The 22,062-nt window shown below is 50.9% G+C and overlaps 1 protein-coding gene across 1 annotated transcript; it reads left to right on the top strand.

Annotated features, from left to right (window-relative positions):
• Positions 1 to 762: 762 nt before the first annotated feature.
• Ap1m1 (adaptor related protein complex 1 subunit mu 1) lies at positions 763 to 17,633 on the top strand. The gene is made up of 12 exons (XM_021170584.2): positions 763 to 935; positions 7,083 to 7,239; positions 9,569 to 9,636; positions 10,382 to 10,512; positions 11,314 to 11,461; positions 12,365 to 12,491; positions 13,444 to 13,586; positions 13,818 to 13,889; positions 14,084 to 14,242; positions 16,286 to 16,411; positions 16,692 to 16,767; positions 16,992 to 17,633. The coding sequence occupies exons 1-12, from the start codon at positions 894 to 896 to the stop codon at positions 17,012 to 17,014; spliced, it is 1,272 nt and encodes a 423-aa protein (XP_021026243.1). The 5' UTR covers positions 763 to 893; the 3' UTR covers positions 17,015 to 17,633.
• The last annotated feature ends 4,429 nt before the right edge of the window (positions 17,634 to 22,062 follow it).

The raw sequence follows: 22,062 nt of genomic DNA, 5'->3' as shown, positions 1-22,062 counted from the left end.
CCCTGTCTCAAAAAAAAACAAAACCAAAGTAAGGCTGATTACATTTTAATTCTGCCATTATTTTTATTTATTTATTTATTTATTTATTTATTTATTTGGTTTTTTTTAAGACAGGGTTTCTCTGTATAGTCCTGGCTGTCCTAGAACTCACTTTGTAGACCAGGCTGGCCTCGAACTCAGAAATCCGCCTGTCTCTACCTCCCGAGTGCTGGGATTAAAGGCGTGCGCTACCACGCCCGGCTCAGCCTTACTTTGAATTAGGCACAGGCTAAGTTACACACGTGCTACCTTGGGTTCACTGGGGCAAAACTGGTGAAGCCCAGTCAGTTGAGAGGTTGACAGTGACAAGTGATTGCTGATAAAGCTGGATTGCCATTGGGAGACTGACTTCCTTTAAGCGCCACCTAACGGCGAGTCACAGTCAGAGACGGGATATTAGTTTACTTCTGCAGAAAGCAAGGCTGTCTCGAAAAACCAAAAAAAAAAAAAAAAAAAGGCTCAACTCCAAATCGGTTCCGCTTTCAGCGTCTTCTCACAGCTTGGAAGCGTCCACCTTCATTCCACAGCTAGTCCTTCAGGTACAAGGAGTAATGACAAAGCTGCCCCGCCCTCGTCCTCCAGGCCCCGCTCATCAGGAAGGCCACGCCCCCTAACTTCCGGCCCGTTTGAGCTCTGGGTGAAAAATACTGCCAAAAAGTTCCTACTGCGCCTGCACTCGGTTGCGCGCCTGCGCACTTGCGGCTCCCTTCAGACCGGACATAACGGTCCACGCGCTGCTTCATGGACCGGAAGTGGAGGGGAAGTGTCTCGGGGCGCGCCGGGCCTTGCTGAACGCCCGCAGTTCCTGCCGTTGCCGCCGCCCTCGGCTACTGCCGAGACCTTCCAAAGCCGCCATGTCCGCCAGCGCCGTCTACGTACTGGATCTGAAGGGCAAGGTACTGAAGGGTTCGCCACCCTCCGCGTTGCCAGGCAACCAACGGGCCCTCGCCCTGTCAGGACCCACCCTGTTGCTAGGCAACTGGCCGACCAGCCCAGCTAGGGCGTCAGGCAGGCGGGGCAGCCTCACTTGCCAGCCCTACCCTGTTACTAGGAAATGGGCGGTGGTCTTTCCGCGAGTCCCGCCCCATTGCTAGCCAACTTGGTGGGCTGAGGTTGCTAGGTAACTGTCCGCTTTGCCCCTTTCCCTCCTTGTGCGCCTGGGTACCGGACTCTAGCTTCTCCTGCGAACTCCTGTAGCAGGACCCTGCGCCCCGGGGACCGTGCGACCCTTGGCCAGAGGCGTGGCGGGGCTATGGCCTTAGGTCGGTCCCTCGCTCCACAGGCTTCAGCGTTCCCTAGAGCCGCTGAGCTTCCTATGACATTAAGAGAAGCGGATGATAAAAGTGTGGTTTTAAGCCAGGCGTGGTGGTGCACGCCTTTAATCCCAGCACTCGGGAGGCAGAGGCAGGTGGATTTCTGAGTTCGAGGCCAGGCTGGTCTACAAAGTGAGTTCCAGGACAGCCAGGGCTATACAAAGAAACCCTGTCTCGAAAAACAAAAACAAACAAACAAACAAAAAGTGTGGTTTTAGAGGGGGAAACAGACTGCCTAGAGTCACACTGATTACTGGGAAATAGCGGCCTGGAAGCATCCTCGCCAGGCAGAAGCTAAGCCCTGGGCCACCGTGGGTTAGCCGAATCTGTCATAGCTCCACTTAGTCACTTGGAAAAAACACAAATAGATGAATACCTATTGGGGCCATGTCTTTATAATGGACTAGCAGCCGCAACTGAAGAATCAGGGAGAGCTATCCTGACTGGGAATAACAAAGACTGCTGAGACATGAAGGCCCTGCACAGAAACAGGACCCTGGCATCTTGCCCAGCGTTATCTGAGAAAGAAATCTTCATTTGTGTGTTTCTGCGGGTGTGTGGAGAAAGGAGACCCCTGCTACTCTTACATGGGCTCTTGTTATCGAACTCGGGTCACTAGACTGATTGAGCTAGGCTGCCTGAACCTTTAAAACACATGGATCTGCCTGTCTGTACTTCCCAGCAGAATCTGACTTTTTCCCCCTCTTGGTTTTATGAGACAAGTTTTCTCTGTGCAGCTCTGGCTGTCCTGGAACTCACTCTGTAGACCAGGCTGGCCTTGAATTTAGAGACTGACCTGCCTCTGCCTCCCAGGTGCTGGGATTAAGGTGTTTGCCACCACCACCTGGTAAGCACCTGACTGTTACCTGGGATTTGGGTATAGAGTTCAGGTCGGATATTTGGAAAATACAGAGTGAGCTGTCTCCCTAGCCCAATGGATGGTTTTGTGGTGCTGAGGATAGAGCCTAGAACAACAAGCTCTCTGTCAGGCAGCCACAGTGTACTCTATGCAAAAGCCTCTTCCAGGAAGGCACATTTAGCCTTAAGAAAGGCGCTGCCGCTCTACCTCAGGCTGTCAGAGTGGAAGACAAGTGGCCAGCCTCTTATGTTTGGAAGCTACCAGAACAGGTCCAGCCATAGTAAATAAGTCCAACATTCAGCAGTGAAAGAACATTGATGTCCAGTCTACATGGAAGAGCTAGAGCTTAGAAGAGCCCCACCCTCCACGTTTTCCTTAGTCCCTTGAGTGTGTACCTGCCTTGTATGTCACCCAAGATCGACAACTGGTGAGTCCCAGACCTGGGCCTCCTCCACAGCCTTCTGGGAAGCTGGGTAGGGGCAGTGTTCCCTAGGTCTCATGGCATATGCTTTGCCTTCCACCCTGGCCTAGAGGTACAGTGGGCTGCCTGTCGTGGCTTGCTAGTTCCTTTAGCAAACATCTCATTGGCACAAGCAAGTACCCATCCTGGGCTGAAGCTGTAGAGCCATATTTACATGTGGATTCAGCCAGTCTCCGCAGCTGAGCTGTATGATCATAGACAAGCACCTTGCTTTCCTAATGGATCTGAAGAGCCTTATCTGAGTTATTGAGTATAGATGTGAGACAAGCCTGGCCCTAGCAAGGTCAACAGAGCATAGTATCTGGGCTCCACAGGCCTCTTGACCTAGCAGAAAACACTTGGACCAGCAACCGAATAGTTAATTGCCTTCTGTTTGGCATTTAGAGAAGGTTATGAAAGACATCCAGGCAGAGCAGGCACCTGATGTGGTTCTGAGAAAGTGACAGATGTCCCAGTTGGCATGTAAGGTGTAAGTCAGCCCATAGACTGGTGCTGGGACTTTGGGGATGCAATGGGAGGAAGCTCCAGGGCCACTGCAGTTCCAGGCAGGAGTCCCCAGGTTGGGATGTGGTTAGACCTGCCTCTAGAAAGCTGTAGAGTTTCCTGCCTCAAATCAAACCAGCCTCATGACAACATGCCACACTGAGCCTCTCATTACCAAGGGATTCCATGTGGCTACTTTTGGCAAATAGGAGGTCCTCCAAGAACACTTGACTGCTGTCTGTGGCTCTGGTGACTCTAGGTTTGGAGTACAGAAGTATTGCTTCCCCTCCTTCCTCTCTCCATGCTTCCCTTTTGGGCACTGAGAACAAAGTCCCAGTTGCTCACAAAGACTTGTATAAGTCTCAGTTCTCATAATCTCCCCCACCCTCCCACCCAGTGCTTTTCCGTGTGACTCTGGCTCATTCCACTTTAGCCAGGGGGAACCCTAAAGCAGGTGTTGAGACAACCTGTCTGCTTCTGCCTTGGGTCCTTTGTACCTGCATCTGTGGAGAGCTGTGTGGCCTGGCTTCAGTTCAGACAACACCTCCTCCAGGAAGCCTCTCCTGCTTGCCCTAACTAGGATCATATCCTACCCCACCCTGAGCACACTGCATCTTCTGGCCCATACTGCCTACTGCATCACATGCATGTTTTATCTGCCCATTCCTTTCTCCTCCAATGTTCCTGAAAAGGCACACCAAACTTATTCCATACTGGCTCCTGATGCCCAGAGCAGAGCCTAGCTGACAGAACTCAGCAAGTTCCAAGGTGTTCTGCTGAGAAGGAAAAGGAGCCATGGAAAAGCTAGCATGTCACATGCTTTGGTGGAGAGGGTCTGTGAGTGACAGGGTGTACTCAGAAAATGTCCAAGATGATCATAAGGCACCCTGGAGGCCCTGGGTCTCAGAGGTGGACAGCGCTGCTGCAGGAGAAGGGTGTAGGAATGTGAGAGTCTCCTCTAGGGACAGGCAGTTGTCCCTGAGCTTTCTGTTGGGTTTGATCGAGGAGAGGCCACCCTGTCTAGCTTTTATTGAAGCTGAATCCTCTTCTGCTTCATGGGGAAGGACCATGGGGTAAGAGATGAGCAGAGAGAAGGGCTGTCTCAGTGTCTCGCTTGTCTCCCTACACTGCCACACCAGTTCAGAAGTGGCTGACCTCCCTGAGTCCCTAGGGGATTCCTGACACTCCTCCCTATCTCTTCAATCCTTGATTGAAGGTGAGGCTAGTGAGAAGGTCCCCAGTTGTCCCCAGACAGCTGTGACAGTGAAGGAACCATGTCGACCTTGGCTACCATGGTGGTAGCCATCACATAGCTTCACTCTATGTTTTCTGAGCAAGCAAACAAACTCCTGAGCAGCCCTGGTGAGGTAAACAGTCAGGCCTTCTGGCTGGCTCTGACCAGTCTAGCCCAATCCCTGCACATCTGGGGAAGAAAATGAGCTTAGAGCTGCCAGGACAACAGTTCTCAGTGAGCACAGGCAACCACACAGTAAGTGGGAGTAAGGATGCCTCTGAGATCGTGACCCTGCTCTCTCTCTTTCTTCTGTGTTACCTCAGGCAGGCAGCTCCACCTCTCTGAGCATTGTAATCTATAAAACGAACCAGCTGCTGGGCGGTGGTGGTGGTGGTGGCGGCTGTGCACATCTTTAATCCCAGCACTCGGGAGGCAGAGGCAGGTGGATTTCTGAGTTCGAGGTCAGCCTGGTCTTCAAAGTGAGTCCCAGGACAGCCAGGGCTACACGGAGAAACCCTGTCTCGAAAAAACAAACAAACAAAACCCACAAACTAACCAGCCTACCATATAAGTGATAGCAAGAGGAATAGAAGTGGGCAAGTGTGAGTTCCTCAGATGGGGTGGGGAGCATCAGACCCAAAAGCTTACTCTGTGGGCACTATGTCCCCACAAGGCCCAAAAAGGACTCGGAAGGAACTGTCCTCACTGCAGTCACCCAGCTAGAAGCAGCAGAGACAGTGCTTTCTGAAGTGACAGATTCGGCAGCAGGTGGTGCAGGTCCAGCACTGCAGCTCAGGATTGCTATAGCACACTGCCACACGGCCAACCAGCCATGCTGATAGCAGACAGTGTGACAAGACAGACACTGTCACCAAGTAACAGGGCCCTCACCCACAGCTTCCTCGTAGCCCCTTCCTGTAGCCACTTCCTCTGGGTGCTCCAAGGAACATTTCCTGTTTGGTTTTTTTTTACCCTGGGCATCTTCATGTCCTGCATCTCAGAGTCCCATGGCCTGCATTCACATTCTATATATGTCCTCCACTAACCCTGAATAGTAAATCCTGATTTTAAAAAAAAATGTGGGGGGAGGGTTAAGGGGAGAGGGATGCTGGTGTATACACAAGTGTGCAGGTGCCCCTGGAGGCCAGAAGAAGACATCAAATCCCCTAGAGCTGGAGTTACAAGCAGCTGTGAGCTACCCAATATGGATGCTGGGAACTGAACCTGGGTCCTCTGAAAGAGCAGCAGCACACTTAAGCAACAAGCCATTTTCCAACTTGAGATTTATTTATCTATCTGTTTATTTGGTTTGTGTGTGTGTGTGTACACATATAATTTTTATTTTATGTTCATTAGTATTTTGACTACATGTGTGAGGGTGTCAGAAGCCCTGGAACTGAAGTCATGGACAGATGTAACCTGCTATACAGGTGCTGGGAATTGAACCCAGGTCCTCTGCAAGAGCAACCAGTGTTCTTCATTGCTAAGCCATCTCTCCAGCCCCCTGTTTATTTGGTTTTTGAGACAGGTTTCTCTGTGTAGCCCTGGCTGTCCTGGAACTCACTCTGTAGACCAGGCTGTTCTCAAACTCAGAGACCCACTTGCCTCTGCCTCCCAAGTGCTGGGATTAAAGGTATGGGCCACCACGCCTGGCTCTAGGATTTTTTTTATTTATTTTTTATTTTTTATTTTGTTTGTTTGTTTGTTTCAAGACAAGGTTTCTCTGTGTAGTCCTTGCTGTCCTGGAACTCACTCTGTAGACCAGGCTGGCCTCAAACTCAGAAATCCGCCTGCCTCTGCCTCCCAAGTGCTGGGATTAAAGGTGTGCACCACCACACCTGGCTCCTCAGACATGTTTTTGTCAGAGCAGACTGTCCTTAGACACCACAGCACTGTATTGGAGGGCCCTCAGATTCTGGAATCCTGGGTTCCTGGAACCTAGCTGTGGAGTGTTTTGGGTAGGTTCAGACCCAGATTCTCCATACATATGTTGAAAGACATATCTTTGTCTCTAGTCTGTCTCTAGTTAAGATTCAGCCACTGAAGTGTTCATTTATGTGGGCTGACTCACACCTGTCATCCCAGCACTCAGGAGACAGCAGCAGGAGAAGCAGGAATTGAAGGCTGTCCTTGGCTACATAGTAGATTTGATTTGTACCTGGGCTCCTTGGACCCATCTCCACTCCCAGCTCCATTCTCCTTTGAGTGTCCATGGACACACAATTTCTCTGATTCTCTAAGATAAGCCACTGGGTCATGCTTAACTCTGGTGTCGCTTTCTGAGGAGCCACTAACTTTGCCATTCCACAGTCCCCCTGGATGATGGACAGTGGTTCAGGCTCTGTGCAGTGAGGAAGAGCAGGGCAGGGTTATTCCTGTCCAGGCCTCAGTGGGATCTCATAAACTTGGACTCCTCAGGGATAAGGTGCTCAGGAGAGCCAAGTGCACCCACATGAGGAGGTCTACATGGAGTACTCACAAGGCAAAGCTTGCCCCAGCGTCTGTGGGAACAGTCCCTCCTCTCTCTGCCTTCTGGTGCAGGAAGAGCCTTGGGGTGGGAATTCTCTAGGGTGGAAATCAGACTAGCTTCAAGTTGTGTCCTTCACAGATGGTCCTCAACCCTACCTCAGGCACTCAGAGAGGAAGCCATGTATTCTTTCCTTCCTGATGCAGGTGCTCATCTGCAGGAACTACCGTGGGGATGTGGACATGTCAGAGGTGGAGCACTTCATGCCCGTTCTCATGGAGAAGGAGGAGGAGGGCATGCTGTCACCTATCTTGGCCCATGGTGGCGTTCGTTTCATGTGGATTAAGCACAACAACCTGTACCGTATCCCTATGCTGCGGAGTCCGGGTTTGGGAATGACATGCCTGCCCACCAGCACAGGACAACAGAGTAGCCAGAAGGCATAGGCCTAGGGAATGCTAAGTATTCCAGAAGCTGCAGCTGTGGAGAGGAAGGGAGGGGTACATGGCAAGAGTAGGAGCCAACTTGGCCTGAGGTTGTCCTTTGGAGATGTGTCATGTTAAATGGGGTAGGTCTTTGGATGGGGTGGGCTGATTATAGGTGGCTTGGTGGTCTAGATTTCTGGCTGCTGTGTATGGCCACACTGTGGACAAATGAGGGAATCGGGGTAGGAGTAGGGGTGGAAAGTTCTCATGTACCCAACATATCCAGCCCCGCTTCAACCTCAAATCAAGTGTGGTGCCAAGTGGAGACCCACCATGGGTGCACCCACCACTTGGGGCTTTGAGCAGACCTCTGAAGATCTGGCTATGCAGTAAGCAGTAGGGTGTACCAGGTCTTTAGCTGTCAGTCCCCCCAGGGTCAGTAAGTAAATGTGTACATGTGTGTGGCCCCCAACAGGCACAGATGCCAACTCTTCCCAGAGACACAGTCTTCCCTTGCAGCTCCTGATCTGCTCTCCCACCCAGGCATAAGTTTTTTTTCTGATATGTGAACTCCCTTGTGGAGTGGGCCTAAAATCCAATAGAAAGGTATTACCCATGGTATTACCCATGATATCTGTGCCACTGTTGCACAATCAGGCACATGCTGCTTAGCATGTGGTATTTTAGCACACAGGGTCCATAGCTGAGCAGGAATATTGCTGTCTATTCAACAATAGCCTTCACAGCCCCTTCTGGCATTATGAAAGCCACCCAGCAGGGTGGGAGTTTCCATTTGGTTCCAACTTAATTTCCCCATGTCCGACAGTCCAAGTACAGTGTCTTCAGTAATAGGCTCTTACCTTCTAGTTTTGCCATACAACCAACAGCAATAGCCTGCATGGTTCTTGGAGCTTCAGGATTTCCTGGTCAGCAATTCACAGGAGATAGTCTACCCTTTGCACAGGGATTTTCATCCAACAAACTGATGACCTCCAGGAATGTCTCTTCCACCAATGTAGGGTACCATTTGGATTTAAACTCTTTACCTGTTTTTTGTTTGGTTGGTTTTTGTTTTTTTTTTGAGACAGGCTTTCTCTGTGTAGCCCTGGCTGTCCTGGAACTCATTCTGTAGACCAGGCTGGCTTTGAACTCAGAAATCTGCCTATCTCTGCCTCCCAAGTTCTGGGATTAAAGGCATACGCCACCACTGCCCTGCCTCTTTACCTGTTTTAACAACCTTTTATTTTATTATTTTTTAAAGCTTTCATTTATAGGAATATTTTACCTGCATGTTTGCAGGCCAGAAGAAGGCATTAGATCCTTCTGGAACTAGAGTTCCAGCCAATGGTAAGCCACCATGTGGGTGCTGGGGATTGAACGCAGGTCTTCTGGAAGAGCAACCTGTGCTCTTAAACCACTGAGCCATCTCTCCAGCCCTCCATTTTTCCTTTCAGTTATCCAAGCCTCAGCTGGGCTGTAAGATAGGTAGAAGTACCATTACACCTAGTTGTCTTCATCCATGTTAGTGAAGTGGCTGCTTGTCACTTGTTCTCCATGGACATCACACATGATGCCTAGTTGGCTGAGACCCATGAAAATGCTTGTAAGAGGCCTGTGGCTATGTGTACACCAGAGAAGTGAGTGCATATTTTTCATGTCTCACTGATATCCTATTAAATCTACCTGCCAATCTTTCCCAGGACTGATTGATTTATATAAGTGTCCCATTTGTTGAGGCCATAATCAGAAACAGGCCTAGTGTTTGGAGAGCATGTAAAATAGCAGAATATGTCACAGGAAGGCCAGCAGCCTTAGGTAGTTTCTAATCTCTGTTGGCTTCCTTATGACCAGACTTTATATGATCCCAGTGGGAAGCTTCCAAGGGTACCTGAAAGGAAATGGCCCATACTTTGATCTACTGTGGGCTCCCTATTTGGGGTGAGTAGACATGTGTATAGCATTCCCCACCAAGCTTTGTCACCAACAGGAAGAAGAGAGACATGGCCCTGCTGCTTCCCCACCCAGCTGGGCTCTCCCAGTCTTGCTCCTAAATACAGTACCCAGAAGCTACCCTTTAAACCTTACACTCTCTGTGTCCCCAAGACTCCTCTGCTTACCACATGCCTCTGACCTGACTCAGATTGGGGGCTTAGTCCTAATCTTGGGCCCAGTATACCACTGGAGTGCAGCTGGTGTAGGGAGCCATGGGGATGGGCACCTATGATTTGATATCCTGGCCTCAAAAAGCTCCTTGACTGCCACTGCAGTGGTCGCTACTTCAAAAAAGAATGCTTGTGTGTCACTGGTGTTCTCCTTCCTCTACAAGGTGGTACAGGTAAGGCCCCAGTGGTGGGACTTCCCTCCTGGAGAGGGCTTTGGGGATTGCACTCCCTCTTGGGTGGGTGCCTCTTAGCCAAGGGTAGGAGATGGGGCAAGGGAACCCATTGTCTTTTTGGTTTCCTCCTGAGCAGGTCCACTGTGAACAGCCTGGCTTTGCCACCTCTAATTGGTGGACTATGATTGGGGTGCTGGGGCACATTTTTTCCCAGAGCTGGCCTTTCCCACTTGTGTGCTTCTGTGTTAGTGTAAAGACCAGGTCCCTTCATTAGCCTCCTAGCTACCCATAGAAATAGAGATGCTATCTGGGCGTGGTGGCGCACGCCTTTAATCCCAGCACTCGGGAGGCAGAGGCAGGCGGATTTCTGAGTTCAACGCCAGCCTGGTCTACAGAGTGAGCTCCAGGACAGCCAGGGCTATACAGAGAAACCCTGTCTCGAAAAACCAAAAAAAAAAAAGAAAAAAAAAAAAAAAGAAATGGAGATGCTTGTCTATAGCCAGAGAGCCAACACTTTATGGGGATAGGCAGCAGTCTTGAGGCAGAGGCAGGGATCACAGGCACAGTTGGGATTGACCACAGAGGCAATCTGGACAGCTGAAGTGCTGGCACAGAGCCACTCCTGGCCAGTGCCTGTGGTCAGAGCTTTGGGTTCAGGGTCTGTGCTATCACCCACGGGTACAATCACTCCAGCTGGGGTGGCCTTGGGTCTGGGCTGAGTCCTGCTCTACTGCACCTGGCCCAGGTCTTCTCCGAGTACTTTAAGGAGTTGGAGGAGGAGAGCATCCGAGACAACTTTGTCATCATCTACGAGCTGCTAGATGAGCTCATGGACTTTGGCTACCCGCAGACCACTGACAGCAAGATCTTGCAGGAGTGAGTACATGTGTCCCTGCAGACCCCCGCCCCTAGTGTCTTAGTTCCCAGTCCAACAGAGCAGTCAGCTTGTTCCTTCTACCCCAACTGGTTTATAGTTATTCTGAGATAGGGTCCTGATCCTCCTACCTCTTCCTCTGGAATGCTGGGCTGACAGGAGTAGGCCATGTGTCCTGTTTACTGGGCACTGAACCTGGGGTTCCTAATTCTGAGTTTGTTTGTGTGGTACTGGTATTCAGCCCTGCAGATACTTACTGCTGAGCCAAGAGCTGGTCTTGAGTTTCTGCTGAGTGCCTCTGGGGTCAGGACCCTTTCCTATAGGTATACCCTGTTTCTTCCACCCACACAAATGCAGTATCTTTAATCAGAGCCCTGCCTTTGCTGACTGTACTGAACTGAGACAGTTTTTGGGAATCCAACCTGCAGAGGCAGAAACCAGCAGGCCCCATGTTACACTTTCCATCCCTCAGTGCAACCTAGGGTGCCAGCTCCCCACTTGACTGGGAGTCCAGGAAAAGCTGCTGCTCTTTTGTCCTGGTGGCATAGGGCTCAGTCCCTTCAGGTGCCCACAATGCTGACCACTTAATCCTCCATTCCCCACCCCATACCAGTCAGTGCCTTGCCTCAGAAATGAAGTGTATTCAGCCCTCTCACTATAGCATACATACTGTACCTCTCCTGGAGCCTCCTGATGTGGAGTTTCAAGTAGTTGGGCCTCCCTCGTCTTCTTCCTAGCTCCATCCCAATGTCAGGGTAGAACATTGTGTGTCACCTCTATAACTGAGCAATTTGGCCCCACAGGTACATCACTCAGGAAGGCCACAAGCTGGAAACGGGGGCCCCTAGGCCCCCAGCCACAGTTACCAATGCTGTGTCCTGGCGTTCAGAAGGCATCAAGTATCGGAAGAATGAAGTATTCCTGGACGTCATTGAGGCTGTTAACCTCTTGGTAGGCTGCCTTTTCTCTTCCTTTCCTAACCTGCCATCTTTTCCAGGGTGGAAGTCAGGGGTAAAACTGAAACTCAGCAGAGTGTATGGGCCCTGGCAGCCGATAGCAGGGCTCAGCCTCAGCCACCAGAGACTACTGTCTCTGCATCAGCCTCACTCTCAGAATCTGTAGGGATAGCATTGTGGTGTCTCTCAGGAGACTTAGGTAGGGGAACCTTAAGTTCCAAACCTTCCAGAATCACACTGCCTCATAAAAACGAAATAGAAGGGGCAGCAAGAGAGATGGCTCAGAAGGTAAAAGGGGGCTTCCCATAAGCCTGCCTTTCTGGGTTTCATCCTGGTGGAAGAGAACTGACTCCTGCACTCTGTCCTGTGACTTCACAAGTGTGTGCATACCCATACACACACACACACAGAGTAAATAAATAAATTAAAAAGTACAAGGCTCGGGATGGCTTAGTGAGCCAAGTTGCTGCACCTCAAGCCTCATGACCCAAGTTCTATCCCAGAACCCTCGTAAAAAGAGATATCACCATAAACTTGTCTTCTGATCTCCACACAGAGGCAGTGGCACACATAATACACACTCATATACAGTAGTAACATTTGTAAGTAAAAAATACGGACACAAGCAGAGCACCTGTGTATAAGCTTGAGGACCCGAGTTCAGAACCTAACACCAGTGTGGAAGCTGGGCGTGGTGGTATGGCTGTAGCCCCAGCAGCACTGAGAGGTGGGGACAGGAATATCAACCCAGCCAAAATGAGAACTCTAGCTCAGTGAGAGGCCTTGCCTCAAACAGAAGGTGGGAACTCCTTATTACCTGTGAGCTGGAAGACTGCATGCTTGCAGTTGAGCCAGATGTGGTAGAGGTCACACCTCACATGGCTCCTGCTGTCCCCAGGTCAGTGCCAATGGCAATGTGCTGCGCAGTGAGATTGTGGGTTCCATCAAGATGCGGGTCTTCCTCTCGGGCATGCCTGAGTTACGTCTGGGTCTCAATGACAAGGTCCTCTTCGACAACACAGGCCGTGAGTACCTGAAGACAGTGCAGAGGCTGGATCAGTCTTGTTCTCGGGAGGTGACTTCACTTGACCCCTAGTCAGAGCTGAGTGCATGCTTACCTGGTGGGACAGCCAGCTGCTTTCAAGTACCAGGTTTAAGAAAATTTCTTGGGTCTTTGAAATGGCTCATCAGATAAAGGCATTGCTGCCAAGCCCCATGGCCTTATTGTGATATCTTGAGCCCACATGGTAGAAGGAGAGAACCAGTTCCTACAAGTTGTCCTCTGACTGCCACATGTGCGCTGCAGCACACACTCCCTCCCTTACACAGTGAACAAGATGTAACAGAGAGTCTCACATTACTGCAGCTCAGTAAGTGGTCGGTGTTGACCCACCAGCACCAAAAAAGGCAGGGCAATCTGGCTGGTATGGTGGCATCTGCCCATCATCACTCAGGACACTGAGGCAGGAAGATTCTGAGTTTGAGGCCATCCTGGGCTACAGTATAAGACTGTGAAGAGGGTGGCAGAGAACCGAGGTTCTGAGTACTTAGATGTCATCAGGGAGACCCAGAGTACAGCCTGACCCATCCTCTGTCCCCTTCTCATTGAGGGTGGGTTGTTGTGAGGTCACACACCAAAGCTGGCCTCTTTCCATGCTAAGGCTTCTAAATGGCAGAGCACAGTACAGGTGGGCATGCCCAGGCTGCCGTAGCATCTCACTGGTTCCTGGCCCCTGACAGCCTCCTGGTCCCTTTGTAGTGGGTGAATGGACCCACAGCCACTTAGCAAATGTGCCCTGACCTGTTGCTATCTGGCATGGCATAAGCAGGGCAGCCCAGGACTCTATGCTAGCATTAGGCAAGCATGTGATGAAAGGAGGTGACAGGAGGCTGTCTAGGAACTGGCTTCTTGTGGATGCCTTTTGGGCATGGGCAGGGACTTGTAACCACTGCCAGCCTCACCCCTGCTGTGCATAGGAGGGAAGAGCAAGTCAGTGGAGCTGGAGGATGTGAAATTCCACCAGTGTGTGCGGCTGTCACGTTTTGAGAACGACCGCACTATCTCCTTCATCCCACCCGACGGAGAGTTTGAACTCATGTCCTACCGCCTCAACACCCATGTGAGTGTAGCAAATTCCCAGGCAAGTTCAACACCAATCCTCCCACATCCTCTGGGCACCTGCCTCCCAGCCCTCTATGTGGGCTGAAACCTTGACCACCACTGGCTGTACCATGGTCATCACCCTCTACTGGCATACACACTGGTCTCCTGGAAGAATGGGGCCTTGTCTGGCCTCAGTTTTCCCTCAGTAGCATGAGACATGGTGTGAGTGCCTTCTCCGCACCCACAGGTGAAGCCTTTGATCTGGATTGAGTCCGTGATTGAGAAGCATTCCCACAGCCGCATTGAGTACATGGTCAAGGTCGGTGAGAGGAGAGGGTGGGCACCTTGGAGGCCCAAGTCAGGCGTGGGCAGTGCCTGGAATAGTCAGAGTCTTTAGTGGGTAATGGGAATCCACTGCCAGGCAGGGACTGTGTGGCCCTGGTAAGGTGGCTAGGGGTGGCCAGACTCCCTTCCCTGCATCATCCAAAGCCTCTGCTTGGGGCCTCCTTGCAGGCCAAGAGCCAATTCAAGAGGCGGTCAACAGCCAACAATGTAGAGATCCATATACCAGTCCCCAACGATGCTGATTCACCCAAGTTCAAGACTACAGTGGGGAGTGTCAAGTGGGTCCCTGAAAACAGTGAGATCGTGTGGTCCGTCAAGTCCTTTCCGGTGAGCCCCATATTTGCCAAGTACCCCTAAATATCTCCCCAAGACCCATCCCTGTGCCACCTTGGGGAAGGTGTTTCCTAGCAGTGAGGGGCAGTCCTGCTTAGTGGCATCCTGGTCCCAGGAACACTGCAACCCCTCTCTGTACCCTACAGGACTAAGGGAGAGCTGGTTATAGATCCATCCCAGGAGAGCTTTCCCTTGGTGCTGCAGCACAACCACAGTGCACAGGGGACCGCATACAGTAGGATTCCCTGGTGTACCTCCACCCTCATCCTTGTCCTCACCAGAGAAGAAATAGTGAGAGCCAGGGCTGCCTTCATCTTTCTACCCTTTCTGTGTATTGGAGATGATCCCAAGGTACCCCAAGCATGGTAGACTCTCCTACTGTCCACACTGACTTAAGGGCCTCCCAGAGTTGGGGAGTATAGGTGGGAAGGATGGCCAAACTCAGGGTAGATGCTGCCTGGCCCTGGTGACTACTATTGCACTTTCCCGGTTTTGTGCCAGCCTTTTGTCACATGGCACAGTGGCAAAGCTCGTCAGTGTCCTGCATATTGCTGCAGTCCTTTTTAAGGCCAGGTAGTACTCCACACCATGCCCCTTCCTTTATCACTGATAGGCACTCTTGGTGCACCCAAGTTATGCTGCAGTGGATATTAGTGCACAGGGCTCTCCTCCATGCCCTGCTTCCTGTTCTCAGGCATACACCCACAAGAGAATGGTTTGCCATTAGGATTGTTAGAATTGTTTGAGGCTCTGCCTTGGTGTTTTGTGTAGCAGTGGCACAGTGTCATTCCTGCCAGAGGTGCTTGATGGTTCTGGCTTCTTGTCCATCACATTTTTGTCTTTGTCTTTGAGGTTGGGTCTTACTATGTATTACTGTTTAGACCAGGCTGGCCTCAAACTCACAGAGATCCACCTGCCTCTGCCTCCCCGGTGCTATGGTTAGAGGCATGCTCTGGTATCCATCTTCATGTTTCCTTGGTCTTTGATTTGTGACTGTGCACCCAAAGCAATACTGCAGCCACTGACCCAGTCCCCAGCCCAGTCACACTCCCTCCATCAAGTTCAGTCCACTCACTGGTAATTTTTACATTAGTGTTGATGCAGATAAACATTTCTTCCAGCTCCACCCTAAATCTGTACCCACGAAACCTACAGTGTAACATGTGACACCATTTTCTACAACTTCTGTTTTCACATAGAAGTTGTTTTGTATTTTTGTTTTGCAGGGACATTGTTTGAAACAGGGTCTCCCTGGATAGTCTCAGTGGTCTGCAACTCATTCTGTAGCCCAGAGTGACCTCAAACTCTTGTATCCCAGGCTGGCCTTAAACTTGCCACCTTCCTCCTGCCCTGAATGCTGAGATTGCCAGGCCCTGCTTACTCTTGTGTTTCCTGTGAGCAGGTCTTCTCTCTCCATTTCCCCTTACTTTGTTGTTAGGCACCGGGAGTCAGAAGGCTGTTTGCTCCAGCTCCCATGCAGATGTCATAGCATCCTTTATGGATGGGAGCTGATAAAGGGGAGCTAGGCTATGGAGGCTCCGTCCTGCTGCACCCCAGCTCCTAAGCATGGTCCTAGTCACAGCCACTCCTGCTGCCCCTAAGTGTGAGCTCAGGAAACCAAAGGCCACGTTGTCGTAGGTATAACAGAGTTGGGGTGCCAGACAGAGGGGACAGCCAAGCCCAGGCCTGATGCAGGGAAAGGGTCTCAGCTACCTGGTTGGTCCCACTCTCACACCACCGCCAAGTTATTGCTGGGCTCCTGGGAACCTGCACCAGCCCACACCTCAGTGTCCTCCCTCTCCCTGTTCACAGTCCCCTTGGGACTCCGTCTCCCCAGTGCGCTCCCGTGCTTTCTTTGTGGACCTGTCTAGACAGTCTGGCTCCACAGCCACCTATCCGTCTCCCTAGGAGCTGGTAAAACCACTTCACACCCTGTCTGTCCCGCTTTGGCTCCTGGGAGCCATGAGCTAGCCTGAGAGACAGCACATTGGTAGTGGGCTGGGCAGCCACCTAACTACCTCCGACATCGGTCCCCAGGGTGGCAAGGAGTACCTGATGCGGGCCCACTTTGGCCTTCCCAGTGTGGAAGCTGAAGACAAGGAGGGCAAGCCCCCCATCAGCGTCAAGTTCGAGATCCCCTACTTCACTACCTCTGGCATCCAGGTATGAATGTGTTAGGACTGCCTGAACCCCACACTTGAGCCCAAAGTCACAACAGAACCCCCAAGCCCCCATCCTGACATAGGGCCTATTTCCTTGGAGCCCCTCAAACTGTGTGGATGAGGGGAGCATATTATTCCCCTGAAAGGCTCAAGGTTACCAAGCCTGGGTCTTGGCTGCCTCTGACAACCCCTCATACAATGCCAGGCCTGCCCTCTTGGCCTTGCCTCTTGGATGAGGGGTGCTGGTGGGGGTGCAGCACACTCAAGGCCCTTATATCCAGGTGCGCTACCTGAAAATCATTGAGAAGAGTGGGTACCAGGCCCTACCCTGGGTACGCTATATCACACAGAACGGAGGTGAGTGGCTGCCTGGCTGGCAGGACCTACAGAGGTCTTTCTAGACTGTAGCTTCCTATGTGGAACTGAGGGTGGGTGCCCTGGGTGGCCATGTGGATCTGAGGGTGGGTGCCCTGGGTGTCTGTGTGGAGCTGAGGGTGGGTGCCCTGGGTGTCTGTATAGAGCTGAGGGTGGGTGCCCTGGGTGTCTGTGTGGAGCTGAAGGTGAGTGTTCTATGTTTTTAGATTACCAGCTCCGGACCCAGTGAGAGGCCTCTGCCACCAGCCCAGCCCACCTAGCCTCAGGGCACGCCTGCCACACTCACCAAAACTGAAGCTGGAGGGTGGCCCTGGACATGCAGCCACCCTCTCCTCAAGCCTGAGTGGACTCACACAGAACCCCTTCCCCGGTCCCATTCTGAGCCAGGGTGGGAAGGAAGGGCCTGCCAGCCTCCCCCAGGGACAAGCCAGCTGGAGCTGCGCTCCTGGTGCCTCATGACTGGCCACCCACCACCCTATAGACGCCATCCCTGCCCACCTCCGAAGCCTCCTTCTGTTGCCATTTTGCTGAGCATGTTGGTCATTGTCATCTGTGGCTGTCCTGTCACCTTTCTTCAAGTGTCCTGTGCAGCTGCCATGCTGCACTTAATGAGGGCAGCTGTTCCCTATCCATGCTGGTCTGTATGCCGGATAGTTGTTCTGCCTGGGCCGGCTGTGCCTCCCTTGCCAGCCCTTGACCACATCAGTGTTTTCTCAGAAGGGCACATGGCCTCAGCCTTTGCCCTAAAATTCCTGGGCAGGCACAGGCTACCCTCACTGTACAAGGCCTCGTTGTCCTGGACCCATGTGTGTGTGACAGTTATATTAAAATCCATTTGTTACATCTGCTGCCTGTCTTCTCTCTGTGTGCTGTTGGTTCAGGCCCCACATAAGGACCCTGTATGACCCGTTGACTTCCCTTGCAGCAAAGCAGGCCTAGCAGTGACAGGACCACACTTCCCTTCCCTGGGTAGCTGGAATGCCCTTCCAAGGGACACTAGATAGACCCTCTCAGGGTCTCTAGCTTGCCTGTCATGCCTTTGCATCATGGCTGCCCTCTGGTGGTCTAAAGCTATCGGCTTGGAAGTCCTGAGTTTCTGCATGGGCTTTCTGAGCTCTGGCCCTCAAGACCTTCTCATTCTGCTCCCTGCCTCTCCTTGTTACCACACTTCCTATGTAGGGTGTGTCATGCATACCTCACTTCCATAGCCAAGTACAACCTACCCAACACAGGGCCTAGAACATCCTAGACGCCCCTCAGTCCTGCCTTCCTCACCAGTGGTCACAGGACTGCCAGTCCTGACTGCATCCTGTCACCTGACACTCCACAGGTCTGCAGCAGACTATGGCTCTGTGCAACTCATTTTAATCCAGTCACCCAAAACCCACCCACCATTGCCCTGCACACATTAGGGATGCAGATATACAGGGCTCCAAGTTCCACCCTGAACACCAGCAAAAAGAAATAGCAGCTGAGAGGCAGAGGAGCAGCCCAGGTCATCAGAGGGCACAAAGGTGCTGAAGCAGGTAGCAAAGCTGAGCACAGGCATCAGGACAGACACCAGGAGGCATAGATGGCTCTTAAGTCCGAGGAATGCTGATCCGGAATCTACCAGTCAGTGCATGAGAACCAACACTGGCCAGCCAAGTGGCACAGCATGTGAGAGCCTGATGCCAAGTCTGGGAACTGACTTCAATCCTTAGTACTCACATGCTGCATTGAGAGAACTCCCAAAAGCCCATTTGAGCTAGCACACACATTAAAAAAAAAAAGGAACTCAGTCAGGTATGGGGGCCTGTGCCTGCGACTCCAGCACTTTAGAGGTTGAGGCAAGAGGATCATAATACCCTGTCTCAGAAAATAAAAAGTGGATGCAGGGGCTGGAGAGATGGCTCAGCAGTTAGGAGCACTGGCTGTTCTTGCAGAGGACCAGGATTCTATTTCCAGCATCCATATGGAGACAACTGGCCAGGGAACCCAGAGCCCTCTTCTGCCCTCTGAGGGTACTGTGTGCACTTGGCACAAATCTATATATACAAAGCAGAGATGTAAAGATTTATTATTTATGTATTTATTGTGAGTGTGCTAGGTACATATGTATGTGGCTTGCCCAGAGAGGCCAGAAGAGGGTGTTGGATGGCCCAGGCAACCAGAGTTACAAGGGTGTGAGCCAAAATGGGTCCAAACTGGGAACCAAACTCGGGTCCACTGTGAGAACAGAATATGCTCTTAACTACTGAGCTGGCTCCCCAACCCCATAAAAATAAATCTTTTTTTAAAAGTTGGCATCTGAGGCTGGAGAGATGGCTCAGCGGTTAAGAGCACTGACTGCTCTTCTGAAGGTCCTGAGTTCAAATCCCAGCAACCACATGGTGGCTCACAACCATCCATAATGAGATCTGATGCCTTCTTCTTGTGCGTCTGAAGACAGCTACAGTATACTTACATATAATAATAAATAAATCTTTTTTTAAAAAAGTTGGCATCTGCAGGGAGTGGTGATGTGTAACTTTATTTTTTTCAATATCTATTTTTTAAAGATTTACTTTTTATTATATCTAAGTACACTGTAGCTGTCTTCAGACATACCAGAATCTCATTACGGATGGTTGTGAGCCACCATGTGGTTGCTGGGATTGAACTCATGAGCTTCAGAAGAGCAGTCAATGCTCTTAACCGCTGAGCCATCTCTCCAGCCCCCTCAAGATCTATTATTAATGATGGTCCTTAAACACTTTAAGCTCCCTTTTAGCCCATGGCCCACCAGAGGTAAAGGTAAAAAGAGGATACAGGGGAAGTGGACCTGTTTAGAAATGGTTCTTTAGAGCAACTCCTGTCTGTGTTGTCTGGAAATCAGCAGTTCAGTTCACAGCTTAACAGCGGCAGCTTGATCCACTTGCAAACACTTCACGAATACACCAGCAGTCCAGTTCAGTAGAGTCAGGATAGCAAACATAAATGAGCAGCAGTGGCACTACCTAGCAGAGACAGCCAGGCCTCTGTGAGTCACCAGGAGAGACCAGGAGAAGTTCTCCACTGTGCCTCTCTCAGCAAAGTGAAACTCAGCAAAGACAAGAGACCAACAAGCATTTCTCAGGACGCTCTACCAGCAAGCCCAGCCCAGTCACCATCACTGTCTGTGGAGTCCTATTTATACTCCCTTCGAACAGCACATGACCTTCATGGGTCTTGCCTCAGCACATGCATTTGTCACAGTTGACATCACTCGGCCAATCACACCATGCAAAAACCCCACCATCAGAATTTTTTTTTTTTTTTTAGTGCGTTTCTCTCTGTGGAGTCCAAACAAATGGAGCTCAGCTATACATTGTAAGGCAGACCAATAGATGCTTGTAATTATCAAAGAATTCCTCATCACGTGTGCCTTTACCTGCTTGCTTTAGCAGAACATCCTTTCACCTGTGTCTGCTTCAGCCAAAAGTTCCTTGAGTCCACCTTATCTATTTATTTATTTATTTATTTATTTATTTTGGTTTTTCGAGACAGGGTTTCTCTGTATAGCCCTGGCTGTCCTGGAGCTCACTTTGTAGACCAGGCTGGCTTCGAACTCAGAAATCCGCCTGCCTCTGCCTCCCGAGTGCTGGGATTAAAGGCGTGCGCCACCACGCCCGGCTATGAGTCCACCTTATCGAAACACCATCCAATACAACAGACTTTCTGAAGAACCCTTAAGTTTTCACTTCAGCAGTGCACACCTTTAATCCCAGCATTCAGAAGACAGAGACATGTGAGTTCAAGATCAGCTAGCTTGGTCTATAAAGTGAATTCCAGAACAGCCAGGGCTACACAGAGAAACCATGTCTCAAACCCCCACCCCCACCCCCCACCCCCGTCTCTCTTGCGCGCGCGAGCACACACACACACACACACACACACCATCTGGCTCTGGACTCTGGACTCTGTCCCCACACTGCAAAGAAAAAAAGTTCCCAGTGGAGGAAGTTTGCCTCATTTTCCCTCCTGCCCTGAGATGACATGAGAAAATGCCAGAAAACATGACAGGCTCTAGAACTGCAAAGTGTTCTTTTGTTGTTATTGCTTTAGGTTGTTTTGAGACAGTGTCTCTCTACATAGCCCTGCTGTCCTGGAACTCACTGTGAAGACCAGGATGGCCTTGAACTCACTAAGCAGTCCTGCTTCTGCCTCCTGAGTGAGGGGACTAAAGTGTGTGCCACCACTCGGCTTGCCGTCTGGTTTGAAGTTTGTTTGTTTGTTCTTTCATTTATTTAGTGCACAGGTCAGAGGACACTTACTTAGCATGTGCGTCCTGAGAATTGGAATCAAGTAGGCAAGCTGGGTAATACCTTTACCCACTGTGCCATCTCAGTGGCCGTTTAAAAAAGTTATTACATTTATTTATTCACTCATCTTTACACTTTGGTAAAACACAAAATGAGAAAAAAGCTAAAGGCATGGAGTTGGGGGATTCTTTAAGTCAGCCAGAGAAAAAATATACATGACCTTCAAAACTCAGACAGACAGGCTTTTCAAAGAAGTGGGAGAGAGCTGAGTGACATTGCCAGCCAAGTTAGGGAAAGTCCCGGCTCTAGCTACACACTTAAGTGTTCCCAGACAGACAGCCTCCTGTGGCAGGCACCTGCCAAGCAAGCACAGGGCCCTCTGGGTTGCAGCTTCAGCACTATAAAATTAAATACTATGACTGGTGTCCAGGTGCTCACACACCATACATGCTCAACCCCCCCCCCCCAGGCATAAAATGAGCACATTCGGCATGACCTAAGTCCACTTTTAATAAGATTACAATTGCAACTACCTCCCTCTCTTGACAGCTTACCATGGCTCCCCAGTGCCCTCGAAGGAAAAGCCTCACTCTCTCGGGTTCTGGCCCCCTCTGTCCCCACACTGCCCCTGCCCTCCTTTGCCCCAGGGCACAGTCGCTTTCTTGCATGACAGAAATCCTGCATAACCTTTCCTGTCACTCCAGCTTATCTCACACACAGCTGTTCTACAGTTGCCTGTGTCCCCAAGGCCTGTCTACTATCCAGAAGTTGTCACTGCCCTGTCCCCAGGGAGAAGGGTTAAATTTTATTTTTTGGGGAGGTGCAGACTCGTCCTTGGCACTCTTCCAACTGTGACCACTAGAGGACACACTTGGGTTAGAAATAGCTGTCCACAACAGAAGGAGGCAGGACAAGCTGGGGTCCCAGGGCCTGCAGACTGGATAATTTGTCCTTGTTTTATGTTTTGTCTGTAACCATGTGTGAGCCTATGAATGGTTGTGTGAACCAGACCCCA

This window comes from Mus caroli, unplaced genomic scaffold (genome assembly GCF_978045245.1).
Source record: "Mus caroli unplaced genomic scaffold, Mus_caroli_1 scaffold_10, whole genome shotgun sequence".
In the NCBI taxonomy this organism is placed as follows: Eukaryota; Metazoa; Chordata; class Mammalia; order Rodentia; family Muridae; genus Mus; species Mus caroli.
The sequence above is the reverse complement of the archived record's forward strand: the minus strand, read 5'-3'. Positions and strand labels throughout refer to the sequence as shown.